We start from the raw sequence: 26,301 nt of genomic DNA, 5'->3' as shown, positions 1-26,301 counted from the left end.
CGACACCCACCCCCCTCCGCCCCCTTCTAAGATATTCTCAATACCGGACATTAGAGAAGGGGCCCCCCCACACGCAGCAGAGTACTGCCCAAAACCAGGCCAAACCCCGCACCTATCCCCGCGCGATACACCTGTATCACAGCCTGCGCTGGCATTGAGGCAGACTGAAAGCACCCTGGGGAGACTTGAGGAGCTGGTGACCGTCTCCCCGCGGTGCAGGACTACACACCGCCCCATCTCGTCGCGGAATCCGCCCCCGGCGCCTGAAGTTCACAGAACCGCAGGAATGTCTGGCCTGGATAAATCAACGGGGAGGGGAGCTAGGTCCAAGCAGCGACAGACCACCCTGGACGCCTATACAGCCAATGAACTCCCCAACCCTGGGTGCCCAGACACGGCAACGGCTGGTAAGGAAACAGGCCCCACCGTAGCGGCGACTGAACTCAGCAACACCCAACTCCTGGAAGCCATCACGTTATTCCAAGCAACAATGGTGAACAAAATCGATGCTGTGGCCATAGACCTGGGCCTCCTACGCCAGGACGTCCGCTCCCTGGCTGGTAGAACCGATGCACTTGAGACCCAAGCACTTGAGTCCTGGAGGACAGGGCGGAGGCGGCTGAAGGGAGGGCTCGCCGGAACAACATCCGGCTGCTTGGCTTACCGGAGGGCATCGAAGGCCCAGACCCCACCAACTACATAGAAAACCTCCTGCTGCAGGAGATTGGAGCAGAGAAACTATCGCAGGGTTTCTCCATCGAAAGGGCACATAGGTCTCTCGCCAAGAAACCTCCACCAGGCGGCCCACCTAGGCCTATGATAGCGAAAGTATTAAACTACAGAGACCGCGAGATCATTCTTGCATTCTCACGTTCAGGGGGCCAGATCCTGAGGAACTCAGCCAAGATTGCGATCTACCCTGATTACACCTTTCAAGTACAGATGAACAGAGCTCAGTTCATACACACTAAGGCCAGATTGAAAGCTGCTGGATTGAAATACATGCTTTTATACCCCTCTCGGTTAAAGGTGATACATAAAAATAGAGTCCACCTGTTCGACACCCCGGCACAGGCTCGGGACTGGATGGACGAGCAGCAATTACCGGACATTGAAGACAAAAGACGTAAGCCGCATTGAACCACCCTCCAAGACTGCAAGATAACGGTACTTACCCCATGTGCACAGTAACAATAAATCGAGCCCTATGAGCAGCTGATTTGATCCTACTACGCGGAACACCGAAGCAACAGCTCCCTCAACCCCCAGGAGTTTTTTTTCTTTCTTCAGGGTACATTTACCCGCCCGTAGGGCACCCGAAGACCATGCTTGGTCCTAAGGAGCGGAAACGGGACAGTCATGACGGGGGTCACCCCGTTGGACCAGTTCTACGTTGGGGACGTTTATTAGGGGGGAGGGAAATACAGGGAAGTTGCACCCATGTTGGGAATTTTGAACAAGAAATACCGAGACCTCAGGATGACCTCACTACAGACGCACCACTAACAAGACCCTGATCGAGACAGAGGGGGAACATTGGGCACCATCACGCTTATGGCTGAAACAATAAAAATAATGACGTGGAACGTCAGAGGCATGAACAGTTATGTGAAACAACGCCGGATTCACACATATCTGCGACGCTGCAAGGTCGGAATTGCTATGCTCCAAGAGGCACACCTAACGGAGGAGAAACTGAAGGCGCTGGCCAAAACATGGCGAGGGACCCTGATCGGATCCTCCTATTTCTCATACGCAAGAGGGGTCCTGATATGGATCGACCCGACCGTCCCCTTCAGGGTAGTGAGCACCAAGACGGATGACGAGGGTAGGATGGCACTTGTGCAGGGTACTGTGGAGGAGAGAGACCTGTGCCTGGTTAGCACTTATGCACCCAATCACGACGCCACATCTTTCTTCCACTCCCTATACTCCAGACTAGGCCCTTATGTAAACTGCGTCGTGATTTGGGGCGGTGACCACAACTGAACCTTAGACCCACTCAAAGACAGGTCTGATACCAAACACTCCTGCCCATCCCCCCCAGCCAAGATATTGTCCAAACTAATGACCCAGCTATCACTCTGTGATTTGTGGAGGGAACTAGGCCCGGGGCGACAAGAATACTCCTTCTTCTCCCCACCGCACAAAGTCCACACCAGGCTGGACTACATGCTGGTCAGTCAGGAGCAGCAAGCCACTTTTTGTGAAGCACAGTATTTACCTAGGGTATTGTCAGACCACTCCCTGCTGGATGCAGCCTTCCGGGATCACATACAAGACAGCACAGACGAATACTGGCAAAACAACCTAGGCAGTGTAGATAGTATTAGCACCGCATGGGAGGCATATAAGGTAGTTATGAGAGGGGACATGTTAGCAGCGGTGGGAGGGGCCCAGAGGTCCATTGTGAACTCCCTAGTAGACGCAGAAAAGAAGCTGTGGGAGCTGGAGAACAGGGCAGACGTGACTCCTGAGTGTCTACAGGGAATAATCACACTGCGACAAGCCTGTCTGTCCCACTGGGGGTCACTGGGGAAATTAAGTTATGCCAAACATATAGAAAGGACACACGCCCTGGGAGACAAACCTGGCAAACTCTTAGCTTGGCTGTACAAAAGGGAAACCCCTAGCACCCCCATTTGCCACATACGCAAACCCGATGGCACCACCGTGCACACTCAAGCAGAGATTAATAGGGTCTTTGCTGAGTTCTACCGTGACCTTTATTCCCAGACCCCGCCCTCATCTGACATCGTGATCGAAGATGCCCTAGATTGCATTAAGTTACCCAGGCTAGATTCACAACTGGCTGAAGCCCTAGACGACCCGATTACCCCGGATGAAGTGAAGGCAATAATTAGATCATTACCCTCCGGGAAGGCGCCGGGCATGGATGGCCTCCCCGGGGAATTTTATAAGACATACCAGGAGACCCTTGCCCCCCTGCTTGTACAAGTATATAACGAGGCTTTCGAGCGAGGCTCTCTCCCGAACTCCATGAGTGAAGCAATAATAATTCCCATACTGAAGCCTGGTAAAGATGGGACAGATTGCGGGTCATATAGACCACTTTCTATGTTAAATGTTGACAGCAAAATACTGTCGGCACTGCTCGCCAACAGACTACGCAGAGTGATTCCCCTTCTAATTCATCAGGACCAAACGGGCTACGTGCCCGGGCGTTCTATTACCGAAAATTTACGCAGGTTACACCACATCATATACAGTACCGAGCGGAAATCCCAGAAATAAGCTGTGGCGTCACTTGACGCCACCAAGGCCTTCGACTCGGTTAGATGGGAATGGTTATACGCCACTATGGTCAGGATGGGGATTGGACCCGCGTTCCTTAAATGGACCCAATTGATCTACACTAATCCCACCGCCAGGGTGCGCACCAACAAGACTTATTCTGACAAATGGCCCCTCTATAGAGGTACACGGCAGGGATGCCCCTTATCCCGCATGCTTTACATTATTGCTGCAGAGCCGGTGGCTGCATACCTCCGTCAGGAATACGGTGATGGAGGCATTGAGCTAGACGAGGTGTCACATCTCATCTCCATGTATGCAGATGACATGCTACTCTACCTGCATAATCCCGAGCTCCGTCTGCCCTACATTCTGGAGACATTAGATTGCTTCCATACACAAACAGGCATACAAATAAATGAGGATAAGTCTTGCCTCTACCGCCTCGCTGCATTGTATAGCGAAGAGTACGGATCTCTGCCCCCACTAGACCTCCAGTGGCAAGTAACATCCTTTAGATACTTGGGTGTTACCATACACCATAACCCGAGTACCGAACACATTCTTAACACGGTTAGGGCGAAGGACGCACTTGCAAAATCCATGAACTTTTGGGGGAAGCTCCCTCTCTCTGTGGCTGGGCGGGCGGGACTCCTCAAAATGGTAGCACTCCCACGCCTACTACACTGCTTTTCCAGCGTCCCCTTCAACATCCCCCCCGCTTTTTTCAGAGACCTGAACAAGCTCTGTAGGGGATTCCTGTGGCAGGGAGGTAGGCACAGGGTGGCGCTGGACATTCTCCAAAGACCCTATGAGAAGGGGGGATTGAAAGTCCCCAATTTCGAACTGTATTACCTGGCCAGTCAACTGAGGCACGTAACGCACTGGTTGGCGGATGAAGCCACCACCGACACCCGACTACTCCAACCGGCCCTGCCGCGACTGCTACTCCGAGACCTACTTTGGGTCGAGAAGGGGGCTCTACAACATCATCCTTACCTAATCAAGCTTGGAACTCAGCTCTGGAAGCGAGCCTGCAGAGCAATGGGGTTGACAGACCCATATTCCCCGCAAATCCCCATTGTGGCTGTCATGGTGAAACCTTAATGGGGACACACGGAAACACGCACTCAGTGGGAACCCTATGGTGTGGCAGTACTCGGAGACCTCATCCATGAACAAGAGCTCATGACTTTTACTGTCCTCAGCAAGTCTACGGGCCTGCCCACGGGCCAGTTCTTGCTCCACAGAGCAGTAACGAAGGCCCTGAAGAAGAGATGGCTAGAGGCCACCAACCAACTCATAGAGAATGAAACCATCGAATCATTGCTGGACACTGCCGAAGGAGGCCACGAAACCTCCAGAATATACGAAGCCCTATTGCAGGGCACGACAAAGAATGCACTGAAATGCAAAGGTAGATGGGAGAGCGAAATGGGCCTTGAATTTGAGGACAAAGCATGGGAGAAAATAACCCATTACCATAAAAAAATCTCCAGAAATGCTCGCCTCCAACTCATTCAGCTGTACATTACCAACAGAGCCTACCTTACGCCCGACGCCATATCAAAGTTCAAAGGAGCAACGATCCAGACATGTCCCAAATGTCACGAGCCAAGGGCGGGTATGACCCACATGTTTTGGAGCTGCCCGGTAGTCCAGAGGTTCTGGGCCCGAGTGAAAGAGAAGGTGGCGACAGCTGAGATTGAGGTGGAGATTCACGAGCCAGCAGCCTGCATATTGGGGAGTTACAAGGGAAGCAGCAAGAATAAGCCCCTAAATAGACTTATTGACTTGATATACATAACAGCGAAAAGGCGCATAGCCATGGGTTGGAAGAGCGCAGGGGGGGCCGAGCGAGGCCCTTTGGTGGGATGACCTCAGGAGATGGATAGCCGCTGAGACTGCGGCTTGGGAAACTGCGATTCAGGTACAAAGACTGGACTCCAGCGCAGATCTACTCCGTTGGGTAGCACTAACGGTGCCACTACTCCACCCAGGGGCGCAGGACAGCGCCTCGAACAGCTCTGGCAGTCCCGGCCCGGCTCGAGCCTAAGGAAATCTGAGGACTCTACTGTGGTCTCGGAGGGAGGGGGGTGGGGCGGGAGGGTTGGGAATGTTAAGACATGTTGTTCTTGATTTACACATATCGCATTGTCTAACCAATGATTCGTTTGTGTTACACTCTGTTGAAAAACCAATAAAGAAATTTAAAAAAAAAAAACACTAGGACTTACCTGGAACAGTATCCTGTCTTCAATCCATCGCCGACTTCAGTTCCACTCACCTGAAGGTACGAACTCCATCATCCGGCACCCCATGCATCCTGGAATACCATAACCTGGAAAGAGGAGAGAGAAAGACAGCATTAGTAAGCGTTTACTCACGTTTACTCCCGATCGAAGAAAGCCACACAATTCTTACCTGGGTCGTCCTCTCCTGGTCAGTATCATCGCTGGAACATTACGGCGCTCGGCGAGGATCATCGCGACCTACAAGGAGAAAAAAGACACAGGTTAGCAATATAAAAGGCGAAACAGCGCTGTGCATCGCGCATTACTCACCGGACAGCATCGCGCACACCGCGCTTTCGCCTACCGGCCTATGCTCATCTTCAAACTGCATGACAACACCAAAATACCTTTCCATACCTAAAAGGAAAGAAGAAAGACATTATTATTTGAACTAAGAGGAACATAAGAACTGCATATAAAGACTGTAAAGCAGCAAACCTACGGAGTCGCAGCAGGCCTGGATTCCCTCAGGGGGGCTTGCACCAGTGAAGTAACTTGGTCGCTGCTCGCCCCCCACATCTACGCGCCCCTGCCACGAGGAGCAGGACGGAGAATCCACCTTTTACAATATTAAGTGAGGAGAAGGCCCAAGGGGAGGAAGGAGTTGAGGCCAAGGGAGGTGGGAAAACAAAGAATCTGGTATTGAATCCAGCTCTCCTATATTGCAGACCCATCTTTAACCAGAGGCCTTACCAAGCGACCGGGAGAGGGTTCGAGAGTGCTAATCATCAAACCAGGGCTGGGTGGCATCCCTGTGGATACCAGGTGAGAGTAACAGGATTGCAGGTGAAGATTGATACAAGGTATACAGAAACATTTGGGTAAGGGCACTGAAGTACATACATCTATAGAAGCTATACTGGTCATTAACTCGATTAAAAGGATCTGTGCCAACCTGATTGATAGTGCTCAATGTGCAACATAGGGAACACACAAATAGTGACGCTAGGGGCGATATGTTTCCAGTGCATGATTTTATAGACCTCATGCAGTTGCTAGAAAGGGTTGGTAGCCAGGGTACAGTAACAGTAAGATATGCAGAGGGAAGTGGCACCATGGGTAAAAGAATAAATTAAAGCTTTTCCAGTGCCCGGATTGGTTAGGCAGATTTATCAATTTTCCCTGCCTATGCTCCAGTGGGTCTAGGCAGGCAGGAAGTGGGGGAGGAGTTTTCCATCCCCCTATCCTTTGTCAGAGTGTCTGAATAGAACCAGCTCCCACTGGAGGTCTGGCTGTCCTGATGGGACAGCCATATGCCCCTTTCTAAATCGACCACTGGAAACTGAAGTAACCAAAGAAGAAGATGACCAGAGACACCTGCAGACCCTTGGCAAGACCATGAAGTGATCACCGCTGTCCTGACCCTGTTGTCTATGCGACAGAGGAACTCTGAAGAGGACGACTCCTTCCCTTTGACTGATGGAAAAAAACAGTCCCAAAACGAACTTTGAAATGAGCCATCTCTCGAGGTACTAGGAGTTTCCAGAGCTGTGGAACCCCAAAACCAGGAGACCTGCTGACCATTTCGAGTGCATCATTGTGGAAAGGCTGAATCTGTCCGTCCAAGTCTTTGCTGGACCCTCCAGGACACTCAATCCAACTCACCCAGACCCCCTCATCAGAGTGTGAGGCTGCAGGATCCAAAGAAGATTGACCAGGAGAACCACATCCTTTGTTGGTGCTGAAGAAAAAGCACCATAACCGCAGAGTGACCAGAGAAGTTGCTGAAAGACGTGCCACAGGTCCTCTCTCGAGACGGCTGCTGAGAGATCCCATCCATTGTCCTGCCTTTCGTCATTGGACCCAGGAATCCGAAAGTCGGATCCAGAGCTGCAACATCGCTGAGCATCCAGCACAAACACTCTTCTAACCAAAGGTATTGTGCGGAAAAAGGTATTGCTTACAGGATTCCAGAAAGTCGCTCCAGAGCATTGGAGTGCATATAGAGGTGTCCAAGGAAAACCCCTCTTACCTCCGACTCAGGCTGTTGCTGGTGTCCCTTAGCAAGTCCTTTAACAGGGTCTCTGAGATTGGTTAAATCTACATGTATCTTCCTTCTTAGAGACTCAAAGTATCCTCAGGAATGTTAACCTTCTGCAACTTTGCAAGACTTTAAACCTCTCCGAACTGTCTTTTAGATAGGGATGCAAAGTGGACTTTAAAAAACTTGCTTTGTTGAGAAACTGCCTCTACAACTCAAAGCTCTACTGGTATAACTCTAACCAACTGATGGTCCTGCTTAAAATCTCTATCTTATATGTGTATGCTAACTGTATGCATTACGGTACCGTAAGAAGTGTTCTCCTTAAAAGAAGTAGCTAGTATTCCTATATGTGTTGGTTTATCGTGCTAAGTGAATTACAGTGACTTGTGTATATAAAATATATATGTTTCTTTGATGTGCATTACTAACTGGGTTCACTGTACTTACCTACAGCTCACATCTTCCTCTTAAGATAAGCCTGACTGCTCTGCCACTCAACCAAGGTCCCAACAGCAGGGTTGGTTTGGCCCCTGAGCCTTTCGGCCCGTGGCTGGGCCGAACTTGTCCCTGGGGAGTCGGGCCGGTTTCTGGCTACGCCTGGCCGGTTTCGGGAAAAAAAAAAGAGAAATTTTATCTATTTTTTTGATTATTTTATTTTTTTCTTCAAAAAGCCTTTCATCCTTCTTAGGTCGATAAATGAGTACCAACACAGGTTCGGTGATATTGTGTGCATATTTGTTCTATAAAAAAGTGCTTAATCGTAAGTGCTATACAATACCATTATCATTTGGCCTTGGATGTCTGCTTGCATTCACAGTAATTTGGTAATATGGATCTATACACACAGATATTAATGATACATATGGTGATTCATTCTTGTATGAAATGTATATCACATTAGTGAAATCATAACCATATTTTTTCGTAGTGTGCTTAGGAACAATGCTATCTGAAGCCACTTCCTGTTTTGTCGAGAGGTCAAAGGTCATGTTTCATCGCTTCCCAGGATGTCAATTTGGGGTGGGATCAAATTACATCACTTCCGGTGATGTCATCAGAGGTCAAGGGTCCTGAGGCGAGAGCTGGGCCACTTTTTTGAAGCGAGCAGTGGGCCACTTTTTTTTGGTTGACCGGGCCTATTTCTTGTCCCAGTCCGACCCTGCCCATCAGTAGTACAGACTGATGCTAAGAGTGGGGGATCTACAAACCCTTGGGATAGCTTACTAAAGTCTTACCTCCAAGTAGGATTTCAGGGAAACTGCCGTAACACCATCACCTTGCTGCTGCAACATATGCATGCGTCAGCTTGCTTTAGGTAATGGTAATAAAACTCTGTACAACAGTGACATCAGGTCCAAAGAGCTCAGCCGAAATGGGATGAGGCATTAGGTGTCTATAAAAGATGCAGAATTGAGTACAGCATCCGAGCAAACTAGTAGAGCATCTTTCAATGCCAAGTTCTGATGCATTCACTGTAAAATACTTACGATATATTTTAGAACAGCTAACTGAATACACACTGTGTTCGCAGAAGTGGAAGTGGATTGTGTGAAATGAAGGCAGGCTCAGTGCTCTTTGCTGTATTTATTGTGGAGCTTTCCCCTGAAAGCAGGATTTTACGACAAACAGCTTGGGAAAGATATTGGTAATTGTGAAAAAGCATGCAAGGGACCTTTTAGTACACTAGTTCCTTGCAACTGGGTCTACAAGCCACAATAAGAAATCTGCAGGATTGGCTATTCGACTGGCAAGTGCTACAAAGTAATGTCTTGGCTCAGGTCCAAGATATCAGATTTTGCCCAGTAGATTCATACTTCATTTGTTGCACTGCAATAGAATGGGGATCAAGGGCAATATCAAATACCAAGTGTTGAATGTCAGGGAGAATTCCAATTTCTGTGCTAATCCCCTTCAACTTTAGAGACCCCTAGGTCTTTTGCTGGACTTAAGGACTTTTTTAATTTTAAACCTGGAGTGAGTGGGACCTTTTTCTCACTCTTTCATGTGTGTTGACCCGATATGGATTATGTGTTTCCTTTGTTTTTGTAGTCTGACAAAATCCATAGGCATCTACTTTTTGTATGGTGACACACAGCACCTTTAGTGCAGGGTCACAGAGAAATCCTTTAGATTTCTCATAAGGTTTAAATACCTTATCTTGTGTGAACTACCGTTCCCAAGAATAGTAAAGTGAGTTGACTACCTTTTCTCTTTGTAGGTCCAGCACACACAATCTTATGTGTACTGCTAGGGGGTCACTTAGTAGCCCCCCTTATCCTAACTACTCATGTAAACATGTTTATGTTACCCTCACTACTTTAAATGGCTGGTGGTGGTGGTTTGATGTTCCTACCAATGTGCTTTTCTACTGCAGGCTGAACCCTCAGCTGCAGTATTGCCGCCATGGATGACCATTTTTGTCAAAATGGCCCTGGTCGTCTTTTCACCACTTTCTTTTCGTGAGTTCTTTCTTAGGTTTTACTCTGCGCACCAAGCCAGGTTTGAACCCCTTGCTCATTTTGCCTTTGGCGGGCTTCAGTCCTGAAACCCGCCTCTGGCTCCAGTGTGTCTGGAAGAGCAGGAAGTGAGGGAGGTTCCCAAAACTCCCGTGTCATTGTCTCTAGGAATGCCTGACTACAACCGATTCTGATTGGCTGGCTGGCTATCCTTTTAGGACAGCCATCCTGCTGTTTGAGTGACAGCCTAGGCTGTGCATGAATAGAAGAAACATGTGAGGGTTTTGGGACAAGAGGCAGAGTCGACCACTGGTAATAACACCCGACAAAGAAACCGTGAACAAAGCTCACTGCATCCTCCTGGACCTTTGTATTGCATGGTGAAGCCCTGCTGTTGGGCTTAAACTCCTTTTTCTGATCGACAACAGAAGCTCCGGAAGGAGAGTGGGACCAACTAACCCTGAGACGAACTCCACTGGACCATCTTCCCCGGCTGGCTATACTTCTTTGCTGCTGCAGGAACCGAGTGCCAGGGGTAGAAAAATCCATAGTCGAGTGCAACGTCTGCAATCCGGCCAGACGCTCCTGGAATCTCCTAAGGACCCTCCAGAAGCAGGAAGACCAGAGCTTGAGTCCCCTCACCAGAGTGTAGGACTCAAGGAGTGAAGGAAGCCCAACCGGAATCCGAGATGCGCAGTGGTGCTGTTTACCACACGCTGAAACCACAAAGTGCTGCTGATCTGAAAAGAGCCCATAGCTGCAGACGACCTCCAAATTGCTTCCGCAGGTGTCCTCCAGACATCCTCCCTCTTGTCCCCACGACTGAGGCTCAGGAACCCAGGATCTACATTGCTGCAACAGGACAGAATCCAGCTGGACCACTCTTTTTCAAACCAGAAGTACTGTTCAGACTTGGGGTACTTACCTTAGTGTTTTTAGCTTTGCTGTTCTCAGTTGAGACTTGTAGTGGCTACTTTTGTTAGAGTTGATTCCAGCTCTGCTCTACACAAGTATAACAGCTTGTGACCCTACTGTGATTTTTTACAAAAACTCTCTAACTTTGTGCAAGACTTTTATTAACTAGGATAGGAAGTGCCTCAGCTCCATATACTGTGCTCATATTGGCTTTGGCTGTCCTGGCTCCCTGCAGACTCTTCTAGTCCGTTGACTTTGATATTTTCTGTCCCTCAGACGTGATAACTTGTTGTTACACTGTTATTGCTGGAAAAGGTTTTTGTATAGGCTTCATTAGAAGATTTAAGTATACTCAGATGCCCTGAGAAACTTCTGCAACCTCAGAATCTGAAAAGTCTACTACTGATATATAAATGCCATTACTGTCCTTGTAAATGAAGTCACCTCCGGGTGTAGAAAGTGTGTAAAAACATCTCTGAAGAGTATCTACTAAACTTATACTGATTCTGGAAAAGTATTTTAAAGTATACTTGATTGTTCCATATCTTGCCCTTTTTAAATAACGCTTATTTAAAAATGGATGTTAAATAACTAGTTATAATTGAAACCTTGAGTATAAGTGTTACTTGGCTACTTGTATTTGTGAATGTCATTGCTATAGCTCTACAGCACACATTTACTCCTCTTGAGATAGGCCTGGCTGCTCAGTTACACTGCCAACTTGCGTATTACAGCCCTATTTCAAAAGGTGGGTTACCGAATACCAAGTAGACAAGGGGTGCGTCGTCTCTCACAGTGTTTCTACATCAATTCTTGCCTAACATTGATCTAATGCTATAAGTGCAGACTTCAGAGCACATCTCTCTAAAAGAGTAAATTACTATTATTCTGTGTTTTGATAAATAGGGTTAAGCTAGACAAAGTCACAAGAGGCATACATGTGCTGATATTCTTTGTCTATGACACAATGCTTTACAGCTAATGAGAATGTAATCAATATGCATACATATTGCTGCAATACAACTAATGATAATGTGTTTATGGTTCAAATGTTTTGTTTTTGTAAAATTTCAATAAGGTTCTAAAAAATATTCAGTTCCGTCTGACATATGAACCAACTGCCCCACCACTGAACCACCAACATTGGGGAAGACAAACAGCATGATTCACAAAGCGATTTTCAATGGGATTGTCCCCAATTAAAACACTTTGTGAATCGGCCCAAACATTTTTTGGGGACTTATCTGCCTTCCACACTCAGTCCATGCTTATAGACTGAACCGATTGCCTTAGAACTATTTTGCTATCTTTCAACAGCTAATCTGTTCTCAGGATTGGTTTTGCTCTGAAAACTCACCTCATCAGTCCAACTTTCCACACAGCAACATTAAATGTACCTTTTTGGTCTCTATTCAAAATGCTCAACATTCTTATCTCGTTCTTTTGTATTGAAAATTGTAGCCTTCCCTTCATTCCCCCTATGTTGCCTTCTATTTCATTAAATTAAATTGGCATCTTTTAGAAGGGTGAGATGTCCACTATTAACCGTTATGCCTCTTGGATACATCAGTAGTTGAATTAAACTATTATATAAACGGCCTTAAACATGTGTACTTGCATATCAACAATAACCAAAAATGAAATTTGCAAATTGAGGTACCTACAAATATAAAAGCAAAAGTGTACTAACCCGATCTGGGATGTTTACGTAGGTTCCTGCATCAAGCAGATCCTGCACAATTTCAGTATGGCCTTCCTTTGCTGCAATTGCCAACGCAGTATTTCCATCTTTATCAGTCAAGTTGACATTTGGATTCCTTTTTAAAATGTCTTTGACTGTGTCTGTATAGCCGCCTTTCACAGCTACAATTAGGGCGGTCATTGAATTCTGAAAGAAAATGTAAAGGTATTATTGTAAGCTACCATTCCACATTTATTGTTCTCCATGTGCAGACAGTTTAAGACCATAGCATGTCCATGATTGAAATCTATTCTTGAGTACGGAAAAAGGAACAGACACTGAAACAAACATTGACACTAATGTTTTACGGGACAAATAGTACCTTTGTAATGCACAAGAGTATCATTATGCATAGCTAACACAGCACTGCCAAATTCCTTAATGTTCACTTAGTACACGTGTGTCAAATCCCATTATGCCCATGGGAAGATTCCCACTAAGGCCACCCCACTGTCCCCAGTTAGTTCAGTAATGTAAAATCTGGTTATTCCCAGTATGCACAGCATGGCAGGATTCCATTTTGCCCTGGTAGCACAGTAAATCCAGATCCCATATTTTCCAGTTAGCATAGTAACAAGGGATTCTCTGATGTCCAGTTAACCATAATGTGGCCAACCCACTGTGCCCATTTAGCACATGATGGCTCGACAAACCACATGACATACAAAACTTAATGTAATGTTATGGTATGGTTTTTTCTATGTTTTTTTCTACTATGCCAGTAATCTGCGTAGTGGTCCAACAGAGAGGAAACTGGTCTGGAGACTGGCGTACTGTGCCCTCTGTTAAGGACTAGATAAGGGAAGCAGAAAAGGTGGCAAAGTTAGAAAAGCTTTGTACAAGTAAGAAAGAAAGCACACAATTCACGGTTTCTATTCAGATTCAAGGATTAATTTGGGATAAAAGGCTATTGTGTCAGGGGTTTTGGGAAACCTAAAAAGACGTTCCTCTCTGAAGTTGTTCTAAATAAAGTGTCAGAATGGGTTAAATTAGACAGTGTCATGGTTAAGTTTTCTAATGGGGATACTGCTGTCCCCAAGGTTCTCTAAACTAAGGACAGCCGCTGATACAGCATTAGCCACTTTTTGGCTAAAATCCTTTTAGGGCTATAGTAGCCAGGCACTTCTTTGGCCAAAGTCACAAGGATAGAGCACCCAGCTCTTTCTTTGTTTAGGTTACAGTCACAGGTATATAGCACCCAGCTTCCTTTTAATTATCCAGCCTGGATGATAGCAAGAGGCCCACTTTTTCCTAATCTGAGGTTTTATTTACAGCGTACTGGTAAGAAATATGGAGCCATTCCCTCTCTACTAAGGTATATGGCACCTTTCCTACCAATAAGCAAGGGATCCAGCTTCAAAGACTCTCCCCTCAGTCATTACCACAGCTGTAATGCCAGGGAGGGGTATGTGCCGTTGATATGTTTGAGGGATAACCTACTCGTTATGGGATTTAAGAAGGGGGGGGCGGAAAGAGGTTTGTGGGATTACATACTAGTATGGGAGTGGCTTGGAAAGGGGGGGGAACAGGTTCTCATAACACCATTGTTGCATTACGAGCAGACATTTACTGGAGAGACACCCAGAGCAAAATCACACGCCAAATGAAGATCTTATGAGATGTTCAAATTCCCCAAAGAAGAGGGTCAGACATATAGATACTTCAAGATGAAGAGGTTAACATTGCTTTGATACAAGAATCCCACTTACTGAAAAAAGACACCTATAGGCTGAGATGCAAATCCTTCCCCCTCCAAATAGACGTCCCAGCCCAATCAAAACCCATACCAAAGTTGCAGGTGATAAAAGGAAGGGTAATGGAAATGTTTTGGGTAGAGTGGATGAGGGTAGTTGGGATATTAACAGGGAAAATATTTCACAGCATTCGGCAATCCAGCATCGGTTGGCACTGCAGAGAGGGGGATATCTATGGGGTGATCCAGAAGACTTGCTGATCACTCTCCTTTACCCGCAGTCCAGTCACAAGGCCAACCTTATTCCAGACGCAGAAAACAATAAAAGGGAAAACACTAAGCTCCCTGGAGCACCCCAAGAATTCATATCCTCTAACCCCCTCCTCCCTCATACCCGACAGCCTAACTGCTATTCAGGCATGGTGTTCTGCCAATGATCTCTGCCTTAATAGCAATGTTTGGAAGAATTTTAATTTATGTGCTAATTCCCTTCAACCTTCGAGACCCCCAGCTCTTTTGCTGGACTTAGGGCTTGTGATTGTTTTACTCCCGAGTGAGTGGGACCTTTTTCTCACTCCCTCATGCATCTTTCCTGACTAGGATATTTGTGTTTTACTGTTTTATGGAGTCTGACAAACTCCATAGGCATCTGCTTTTTGCATGGTGACACACAGCACCTTAGGCACAGTTCCACTAAGAGGTTCCTTGTACTTCTCTTAATGTTTAATTACATTTTCTTGGGTGAACTAAAGTTCACAAGAATATTAAGATGATCCCTGTTGTCATGATGCCTACCTCCAAGGAGCCAGGTCCGACCCAGCAACCCCAGAGGCAGGCATCATTTCCCCCAGGCGAGTGCCAGCGGGCCCAAGCTGGGGCCCTTTGGACGCAGTCCTGGCGCCTAAGGCGCCAGGCTCATGTTGGACCTCTGTCCTGGCGCCTTAGGCGCCAGGCTCATAAAGCTAGACATGTGTTCAAGTGTTTTCATGTGCACTTACTTGATGCAGACCATGCTGCCACATCCAGGCCCTCTTGAGGCCTGAATGGAACTACTTTACCTGTGGGACTACTTTCCACCCGGGTGTGGTCGGGGAAGGATACATACCTGATCGGAGGAAGGATACACACTTGGGACTTCTTCCAAAGCTATTTAAACCACACCCGATCAGCAACTCACGCTTTGCGTTGTTCTGCTCCTCGCAGCTGGACGCTCACCGTGTCAGCTCCTGCATCTGGACTTCAGCCACGCCTGTCAGCATCCTGGGTCACCTGCAAAGGGAGACAAGAGACCTTACCAGCTAAATCTGCACCACGGAGACATCACCGACGATCCTGAAAGGGAAGACATTATTTTTAAAGGCATTTCGTTACGATCGCTGCAGCGCTGCATTTCACTCACCTTTCCTGGGTTCCTCCATCTTCAGCAGCGATCATCCGGATACACAGCCACTTCCCAGAGCCTAGAGAAAAAGACAAGAATAAGAGGTGAGAGAAGGAAGGGAATAAGACTTACCTCATTTCATTTCGGGTCTTGCCGCTTCCAGGCATTTTCCGGACCCCGGCCCCTATGGGGAAAAAAGACAAAGACATTGAATGAGCGTATGCAAAGTCAGTTCCCGAGCGCTCATCCAGAACTAACCTGCCATTTCCTGGCTCTGGAACTGCACGTTTCACTTCGGGTCGGTGCCATATCTCCGGCATTCCGAACCCCGGCCATAAGGGGAAAAAAAGACATAAGCATTAGCGCTTGCTGCAAAAAGACAATGAACATTATTATTAAGCTTGGACTTTTGAACTTGCAACAGAACTTTTACAGAGCCTTACCTGAATAGTCAAGCTTACCTGAACTCCCATCAATCCTCAATCCAGTGAAGTAACTGGGTTTCAACGCGCCCCTGCATCAGAAGCAGGATGGAGAGCTCATCCTTCCTCACCCTAAGGTGAGACTTCACGGGGAATCGTGGAAGGGTATCGTGGAGGGTTGGAAGAGAGTGGGAGGCTTGATCATAACTCAGTCAGTAGGTAATACTCCCTTTTCACGCACAGGGGAAAATTCCTTCGAGCCGGAGAAGCCAGAGTAGAGGGCCCTTCCTGTCCATCTTCAGAGTCCTGCGCTTCACCATTGAAGAAGCATCAGCACTCGAAGCCAGACCTGCGCCTCCGTGGGAATCAGGTGAGCGTTACAGAACGCGAAGACTACCCACAATTTCCCACCCAGGCGCTATGGAGACTTCCGAGACTGACCAGCTGGCCCAGCTTTTGGGGGAATTACGGGCAGAGGTGCACTCAGCCCGCCAGGAGACTAACGCTCTCAAAAGAGAACTGATCTTATCCAAGGAAAGAACAGATGACCTAGCCAAAAGGTTATTACAGGCCCAGGCAGGGCACACTCCTTTACCTAATTCCGGAGACATTTCCACATCAATGGGTTTGAGTAACCCGGTACAAATTATTCTACCTGGACACATGCCTTTGGCCCCGCCTGAACGTTTTGCGGGGGATCCCAAGAAATATGCCATCTTTATGAACCAATGTCGTTTACACTTTCTATGCAGACCCGGAGCCTTCCCTAACGACCAGACCAAGGTAGCGTTTATACTATCTTACCTCAGTGGCAGTGCTGCCGATTGGTCTATTCCATTGGTAAATCAGGATGATCCCATTCTCCAGAATTTTCAGGGCTTCCAGGCCAGCATGGAAAGATTGTTCGCTCGACACTCTCAAGGACAGGCCCTTGATAACGAACTGCTATCCTTACGACAAGGTAATCAGGATCTTCTGTCCTACATAGCCACCTTTAACAGACTGGTTGTGGAAACTGGATGGCCAGAAAGCAAAAGGATCACATTGTTTCATCGAGGCCTGCGCGGAGAGCTTAAAGATGTTCTAGCTCAGATAGTAAACCCACCCCAGGTCTGCGCAGACTACATTGACTTGGTGGTTCAACTTGATCACAGACTTCAAAATAGAAAAGCAGATCGGATCAAGTATGAAAACCGAGCACCGATCAAAACCCACGCTAACTCCAAGAGTACCGACGTATCTGAACCTATGCAAATCGGTGGGGTTAAAGGACCATTAACGCAGAAAGAACGAGAGAGAAGGCGGCAAATGCAACTTTGTCTGTATTGCGGGACTTAAGGTCACTTTCTTCGAAATTGTCCAGTTAAACCACTTAAGAAGGTGGTTGGAGCTACTGATAACGAATTAGTGACACCTGATTCGGGAAACGACCTAGCCCGGCAAGCGTAGGGGTCCGCTTGCCGAGCTTGAAAACTAACTCTTTAACCTCGCATTTAGTCATGCCAATGGTGCTCGTGGACCCAAAACAGCCTCAGCAGTTGCATGCTATAAAAGCATACATCGACAGTGGAGCTATTGGAAATTACATAGACCGTGAATTGGCTTTCAGGATTAAGCTTCCTCTCCGCCCGAAAGTAACCCAAGATGTCATTACTACAGTAGATGAACCGAAATAGCCTCAGGGCCTGTAACGCATTCCACTGTTGAAGTGACACGGGTGGGTCAGGATGGACATCGGGAAGCAATCGTGTTTGATGTGATCAAGGCCCCACAATTTCAAGTAATTCTTGGAATTCCTTGGTTAGAAACACATAATCCCAGAATTGACTGGCGAGCAAAGAAGATAAGTTTTCCTGATTGTGAACCAACTTGTTATCTAAGAAATCCAACTATGGGTCTAGCCTCAGCAACTTCCACCCCTGTAAAGCTACCGTCAGAATACCAAGAATTCCAAGACGTTTTTCAGAAAGAACAGGCTAACACGTTACCTCCCCATCGGTCTTATGATTGCCAAATCGATCTGGTACCCAATGCTCAACTACCTTGTAGTAGGATTTATGCTCTTACGGAACCTGAGAACCTGCATTTGCGTCAGTATTTAGATCAGTACCTAGCCAATGGTTTTATTCGCCCGTCCAAGTCTCCTGTCTCTTCAGCTCTGTTCTTCGTGCCGAAAAAAGAAGGTGACCTTAGAACGTGTATAGACTATCGCGGCCTAAATTAAATAACGATTAAGAATCGTTATCCTCTGCCCTTGATCCCTGAGCTTATCGACCAGGTGAAAGACGCTTGTGTGTACACCAAGTTAGATCTCCGAGGAGCTTATCACCTGGTGCACATAAAAGAAGGCGACGAATCGAAGACTGCATTCCGCACCAAGTTTGGGTTTTTCGAATATCAGGTGATGCCCTTCGGTTTGTGCAATGCACCTGCCGCCTTTCAGTACTTTATGAATGATGTTCTTCGGGAACTTATCGATGTCTGTGTCATTGTTTACATTGACGACATCCTGGTGTACTCTTCTTCAGAATCTGATCACAGAAAACATGTTAGGGCAGTTCTTGAGAAACTGCGCCAGCACAGATTATTTGCAAAACTCGAAAAATGCATTTTTCATACCACAGAAGTTGAGTTTCTCGGATTCATCCTGACACCTCAAGGAGTCCGAATGGACTCGCGAAAGGTGGACGCCATCCTCAAATGGCCATCTCCAAGCTCGGTGAAGAGAGTTCAGAGCATGCTCGGCTTTGCCAATTTCTATCGAAGATTCATCCCGGAATTTTCCCGAATAGTCCAACCCATCACTGCTCTCCTAAAGAAAAACAAACGCTTCGAATGGACTCTTGAGGCCGAACAAGCCTTCCAGGACCTGAAAACCAAATTCACCTCTGCACCTGTATTGAAGCACCCGCACCCAGATCTCCCGTACATAGTGGAAACCGATGCATCCAGTTCGGCCATGGGAGCTGTCCTGTCGCAAAGAGACCCAAAAACTAACCAACTACACCCAGTGGCCTTTTGGTCCAGAAAATTTTCTCCTCCTGAAATCAACTACGCAATCACCGATAAAGAGTTACTGGCCATCAAATCTGCTTTCAAGGCTTGGCGTCACTACCTTCTCGGGGCAAGACACACCATCACCGTAATTACGGACCACAGAAACTTACAGTATTTAAAAACGGCCAAAGCTCAATCTTCACGACAACTCCGATGGGCTCTATTCTTTGCGGAATTTGATTTTGTAATTACCTATCGTCCTGGCTGCAAGAATGGAAAAGCGGACGCCTTATCCCGGATTGGCATGGAAGAACCTAATTCGAGCTTAGAACCAGTGCCCATCATACCCGAGCAAAGAATCTTAGGCTTAACTTCATTGCAAACTATTGAGGATATCCAAACGCAAGTAAAACAACTTCTAGACTCTTCAACCTTACTGGAATGGAGTCAAAAGGGTCCTCATTACACCGTTAAGGATGACTTACCCTACTTCCAGGAGCGGTTGTTTCTGCCAAGTAAAGAATTGCAAGAACTTGTTATTGCCCATCATCATGAATCTTTAATGGAAGGACACCCTGGTATCGCTAAAACGCAGGAAAAAATCAAACGCCACTTCTGGTGGCCTTCTTGGAGAAAAGACATAAGGTCTTTTGTACTGTCTTGTGGAATTTGCGCCCAAAACAAGGCTCAAAAGAAAAGGCCAGCCGGCCTACTTCAACCCTTGGATATTCCACCGGCGCAATGGCACACCCTGTCAATGGACTTTATAACAGATCTGCCTCCTTGTGCTGGTTACAACACAATCCTTGTAATTGTGGACCTATTCTCCAAAATGGCCCACTTTATCCCTTTAAAGGGTTTGCCTTCAGCTTCCACCTTGGCCAAGGAATTCCTGGAGAATATAGTTCGCATACATGGTTTCCCTTCCATATTAGTCTAGGATCGCGGAAGTCAATTTATCTCACATTTTTGAAAGAAGTGTTGCCAACTAGCACAAATAGATGTGCGGTTATCCACCAGCCACCACCCCCAGACCGACGGACAAACCGAGAGAACCAATCAGACTCTCGAGCAATATCTTCGGTGCATGTTACACCAATCCGAGTTAAATTGGAAAGACATCCTTTGGATCGCAGAATATGCATACAACAATTCAGTGCATTCTGGAACCGGACAAACCCCCTTTTATACTTTGTATGGTCACCATCCTCGGACCTCTGACCTAGATCCACCTCTGACCCTGGAAATGCCCGCAGTAAATCATCTGCATTCCACAATAACCCAAGCCTTCAAAGAAGCTGCAACTCATTTACAGCAAGCCAAGAAAAAGTATAAAGAAAACGCCGATTTGCACCGAAGTAAAACTCCTCCTTACCAAGTAGGAGACCAGGTATGGCTAGCAACTAAACATTTACCCCTCAAGGGCCCGCGAACCTTCAATCCCAGATTCATAGGACCTAATCCCATCAAAGCTATAATCAACCTAGTGGCCTTTAAACTGGATCTACCGTCCAACATGCGTATTCATCCAGTTTTTCATGCATCACTTTTGAAGCCAGTACAACCAGGAATCCGATTGCCCAAGCCTCCAGATCCAGTTCAAATTGAAGGGGAATTAGAATTCGAAGTTAAAGACATTTTAGACTCCAAGGTGGTAAAGTCGAAACTCTTCTATCTTGTTGACTGGAGGGATACGGACCTCAAGAGAGATCGTGGGAGCCTAGTAACCATGTCCACGCACCTCGATTAGTACAAAGGTTTCACCGCAGATTTCCGAACAAGCCCAAACCCCCGGAGGGAAGAACCTTGGGAGGGGCCTTGAGGGGGGGTACTGTCATGATGCCTACCTCCAAGGAGCCAGGTCCGACCCAGCGACCCCAGAGGCAGGCATCATTTCCCCCAGGGGAGTGCCAGCAGGCACAAGCTGGGGCCCTTTGGACGCAGTCCTGGCGCCTTAGGCGCCAGGCTCATGTTGGACCTCTGTCCTGGCGCCTTAGGCGCCAGGCTCATAAAGCTAGACATGTGTTCAAGTGTTTTCATGTGCACTTACCTGATGCAGACCATGCTGCCACATCCAGGCCCTCTTGAGGCCTGAATGGAACTACTTTACCTGTGGGACTACTTTCCACCCGGGTGTGGTCGGGGAAGGATACATACCTGATCGGAGGAAGCATACACACTTGGGACTTCTTCCAAAGCTAGTTAAACCACACCCGATCAGCAACTCACGCTTCGCGTTGTTCTGCTCCTCGCAGCTGGACACTCGCCGTGTCAGCTCCTGCATCTGGACTTCAGCCACGCCTGTCAGCATCCTGGCTCACCTGCAAAGGGAGACAAGAGACCTTACCAGCTAAATCTGCACCACGGAGACATCACCGACGATCCTGAAAGGGAAGACATTATTTTTAAAGGCATTTCGTTACGATCGCTGCAGCGCTGCATTTCACTCACCTTTCCTGGGTTCCTCCATCTTCAGCAGCGATCATCCGGATACACAGCCACTTCCCAGAGCCTAGAGAAAAAGACAAGAATAAGAGGTGAGAGAAGGAAGGGAATAAGACTTACCTCATTTCATTTCGGGTCTTGCCGCTTCCAGGCATTTTCCGGACCCCAGCCCCTATGGGGAAAAAAGACAAAGACATTGAATGAGCGTATGCAAAGTCAGTTCCCGAGCGCTCATCCAGAACTAACCTGCCATTTCCTGGAACTGGAACTGCACGTTTCACTTCGGGTCGGTGCCATATCTCCGGCATTCCGAACCCCGGCCCCTAAGGGGAAAAAAAGACATAAGCATTAGCGCTTGCTGCAAAAAGACAATGAACATTATTATTAAGCTTGGACTTTTGAACTTGCAACAGAACTTTTACAGAGCCTTACCTGAATAGTCAAGCTTACCTGAACTCCCATCAATCCTCAATCCAGTGAAGTAACTGGGTTTCAACGCGCCCCTGCATCAGAAGCAGGATGGAGAGCTCATCCTTCACAGGGAATCGTGGAAGGGTATCTTGGAGGGTTGGAAGAGAGTGGGAGGCTTGATCATAACTCAGTCAGTAGGTAATACTCCCTTTTCACGCACAGGGGAAAATTCCTGCGAGCCGGAGAAGCCAGAGTAGAGGGCCCTTCCTGTCCATCTTCAGAGTCCTGCGCTTCACCATTGAAGAAGCATCAGCACTCGAAGCCAGACCTGCGCCTCCGTGGGAATCAGGTGAGCGTTACACCTGTCTTAACTTTTCTTTGTGGGACCAGCACACAATACCCTATGTGGAGTGCTTGGGGGTTAATTAGTAATTCCCTATCCCACGTGAAATTCTTTTTTTTTTCCACGTGAAATTTTTTATTACACTAACATACTTTAAATGGCTGGTGGCAGTGGTTTAATTTTTACTACCTGTGTGTATGTTTACAGCAGGCTGAACCCTCAGCTGCAGTTCAGCACCAATGGGTGACTGTTTTTTTCCAAAATGACCCCAGTCTTCTTTTTTGCCATTTTCTGTTAGTTCCTTCTTGGCTTTTACTCTGTTAGTTGAAACAGGTTTGAGTCCTTTGTGTGTTTTGCCTTTGCCGGGGTTCAGCCCTGAAGCCCGGCCAGGCTCCAGTGTGCCTGGAGAGGCAGAAAGTGAGGGAGGGTCCTGAAACGTGTCCTAGGTGTGCCTGAATGAAACCAGTTCCAATTGCTGGCAGGCTGGCTGTCGTGAAAGGACAGCCACCCTGCTGTGTGATTGACTGCCTAGGCTATGAATGAATTAATGGGAAACTTGCATAAAAGGTGAGGTTTTTGGGACTAGAGGCAGAGTCTACCACTGGAGAGGAACATCCAAAGAAGACGTGACGAAATGCAAGCAGCACCCTCCTGGACCGCGAAGTGCCTAGTGAAGCCCTGCAGCTGTGCTGATCCAGTTTTCGCATCGATTGGGAAGACTCGAACGTGAGGACTTCCTCCCTTGGGCTGGTGGGACAAACTAGCCTCAAGACGAGCTTCCATTTGGTGCAACCCCCAACTTGTTGTGCCTCACCAGAGCTGCAGAAGCCCAATGCCAGGGGTCCTGTGACCATTGGCGAGTGCACTGTCTTGCGAAGTGCAAATCCGTCCAAATCTTCGTGGGCATCCAGAGGACCCTCAAGACGCAGGAAATCTTGATCCAGAGTCCCCTCAGCAGAGTCAAGGACCGAGGCAGCAAGCAACTTCCAACCTGCGCTTTTCGCTCTTCATTGGTGCTGAGAAAAAGGTGCCAAAACACTGAGGTGCCGCTGAAACAAAGGAAATCCATTGCTGGGGAGTCCCTCTCCCGAGTACTGCAGCAGAAGGCCACCAGACATCCTTCCTTTCGTCACCACAACCAAGGACCAGGAACAAGGGTCTGCCAAGCTGTAGCAAGGAGGAATCCAGCTGGAACATTTTTCTTCAAATCAAAAGGTACTGTGGGGCTTGGGGTGTTCACATTTTAGCCATAAACTGCGCTTGGGAAGTGCTTTTGTTACACCTTGGAGTTTATACCAACTCACCTGCACTGGCCTAACAGCTTGTGCTCCCTAAAAAGTAGCTCAATTGAGTTATAGTGCTTTCTTCTGAACTTACTAACTTTGTCAAGACTTTATCTAAGAAGAGGTGCATCAGATCTATTGACTTTGTCCATTGACTTTGGATGTCCAGGCTCCCTAAATTCACCTTTCTGAATCTATTGGCTTAGGCGGTACTTGTTCCCTCGTAGGTTTTAATTGTTGACACTATTATTGTGGGGATACAAGTCTACCTGCCTCCGCTTAGGAGGTTGTAATTGTTTTACAAACTGTTGAAAGTGCATTCTGAATCTTATTCTAACATTTCCTTCCTTAACCAACTCAATAACTGAACTGGTAATCAAAATAAGTGCAATACTGACCTTTACTGAAGTCACTCAGTGTGCTGGAACACGTGTTAGCATAAAAAAAGTCTTTATCAACTTTTATTGTCTTTCAAAAACTGAATCCTAACTTTGATTGAATGTTACTATCAGTTAATGTTTTTTAAAGAATGCTTATTTTAACCTTTTGCATATTATAAATAAATATGTATATTTAACTCATAGTATGTAAGTGTTATTTGGAAACTTGTACTTACTGAGTTCAATTGTACAGCTCCACAGCTCATATTACCCCTCTTAAGTTAAGCCTGGCTGCTCAGTCACACTACCAACTTGTGTAGTACAGGCCTATATTAAAAGGTTACCCAATAACAAAGAGATAAGTCTTGTGTAGTCCCACACCAGTTGGACTGCACTAATTCCTACCCAACAGAATGTTGCAAGTCTGGTTGATTGTCTGGGTTCCTGCATAAAAGTCCAATCCTGGAAGCTGAAGAGGTAGTCGACCACTGGACCCGAAATCGAAGAGGACGATGAAGGAAACGCAGCTCAGATGATTTCCAGCAATTGGAGCGCCTGCTGTGTAAGCAGAGCCTGCTGTTACCCTTCCTTTTAAGTGACCTGGGGACTCCAAAAACATCGACCCTGACCCAGAGCCTTGTGAGCTCCACTAGACTCAAGAAGACCTGCATTTTGAGCCATCCCAAGTCGTGCTCAACCTTGCAGCGCTGCAATGCCCCAATATCCTGGGACCTCAAGCCATCTTGCATGGTCTTCTGAATCCAGCAGAGACTTTGCTGGCATCCTGCTGGACCTCTAGGGACGCAAATCAAGTCCGAAAAGTCCCTTCACCAGAGTGCTGGACCTTACAAACGATGAGAATCTAATCAGCTAAATTAAATCTTATTCTGGCTCCTGGAAAGGGTGCCAAAACAACAGAGCCGTATTCAGCCGCGAATAAACTCTTGCCTGCAGTCTTCTCTGTTGATCCCTGCTTCAGAAGCCCATCCAGTGTCCTGTCTTCAGTCTTCATGACAAGGAATTCAGTGACAGGGTTTTGGCTGCAGATACTGAAGTATTCTTGCTGCACCTCTTCTTCTGTGCTAAGGTACTGTGCTGGCTGGGATATTTACTTACCTTAAGTCTTTGCGATTTCTGTAAAGCTTTGGGGTGTTCTTGTGATTGGGAGTCCTCTTGTCCAGTTCACATAAGCCCACTGCTGGAATCCTCCAAGGGTGTCTTCTCAGAAGTCCCTGGACTCTCAACAAACTCTTAAGTGAAATACTTGTTTGACCAGTCCTGCTTAGGAACTCTGACGTTTGCTACTTCAGTGCCTTCCTGAACTGTGTTGGATCTAGTGCCGCCCTTCTGCCACTGAGAACACTCATGCTCCAAGAATAAGGGAAAGACTTTCTAAGGATTGGGCCTTGTGAAGGGGTTAACATGGAAGAGGTGAACACCGACAGAAAAGTGGCAGCACAGAGCATCAACGCAGAGTAGTGGTGCAAGGCTTACTGGAGAAGGTGGGATAAAGGGGAATGAAGTATGCCGCAACGAATCCAGGAAGGGCAGCTAGAGGCCGATGTTCATTCCTCTAATGTTATGTTGTTCATTGACAGGAAGCGCAAGGAGAGGAGGAACGTGAATACGAATGGGCATACTGAGGTCCACAACGAGAAAAGAAAACTGAGGAACAAAAGCGGTTTAATGAATCCAGCCGCGTTGGGCTGAAGAGGGAGAAGTGTCAGTTTCCAGCAGCGCCGCTGGAGGGATGCCACCGATAGACTTTCACAGCTTGTTATTGTTACCAAGAAGAATCCTCATGAAATGGACTTTGCTTGCATTCTGAGCTGATATATATATATATATATATAAAGAGGGAGAATCCTGAGAAACAAAAAGGGAGGGGGAGAGCCAAGGAGGAAATTCCGAGTACCTGGGATTCCTTTTTCCTGAAGGCTACGAGTCATGCAGCAACATTGCTGGGAACCCATTTTTTCCCCTCCACCCACTTTTGAAGGTTGAGGCCTGTGGGGAACAGGAAAAAGCATAAATGTTTGCCAGGACAGAGGATATGGACATACGTGAAATGGAGTTGAGTGAGCCACAGACTAAAGAACTCAACTACCAGTTGAACCAAGGAGAAACTAAAGAGATTTTCACACAGTTGTACTGTTTTTTCACACCAGCACGTTAAGGCAGGAGAGTGTCTTGAATCTGTTGAGCAGTCAAGAGAAAAAGTTCACGTGAGGAAAAATCTACTAAGTGTTGTCTTTATGACCACACAAAAGGTTGACAGGCCTGTTGCCTAGAAAAGAGAAC

The 26,301-nt window shown here is 47.1% G+C and overlaps 1 protein-coding gene across 4 annotated transcripts in view; it reads right to left on the bottom strand.

The window, feature by feature from the left end:
* Positions 1 to 26,301, bottom strand: part of KIDINS220 (kinase D interacting substrate 220) — a 1,499,978-nt gene that overhangs the window by 1,063,269 nt on the left and 410,408 nt on the right. For all 4 annotated transcript variants that reach the window (XM_069606010.1, XM_069606012.1, XM_069606011.1 and 1 more), the window contains exon 9: positions 12,595 to 12,792. In XM_069606010.1, coding sequence (XP_069462111.1) covers positions 12,595 to 12,792 — 198 coding nt within the window. The remainder of the gene's footprint in view (positions 1 to 12,594; positions 12,793 to 26,301) is intronic.

The sequence above is a fragment of the Ambystoma mexicanum genome, chromosome 4p (genome assembly GCF_040938575.1).
Source record: "Ambystoma mexicanum isolate Mex_15411 chromosome 4p, UKY_AmexF1_1, whole genome shotgun sequence".
Lineage (NCBI taxonomy): Eukaryota > Metazoa > Chordata > Amphibia > Caudata > Ambystomatidae > Ambystoma > Ambystoma mexicanum.
This window is presented reverse-complemented; position numbering and strand designations above follow the sequence as displayed.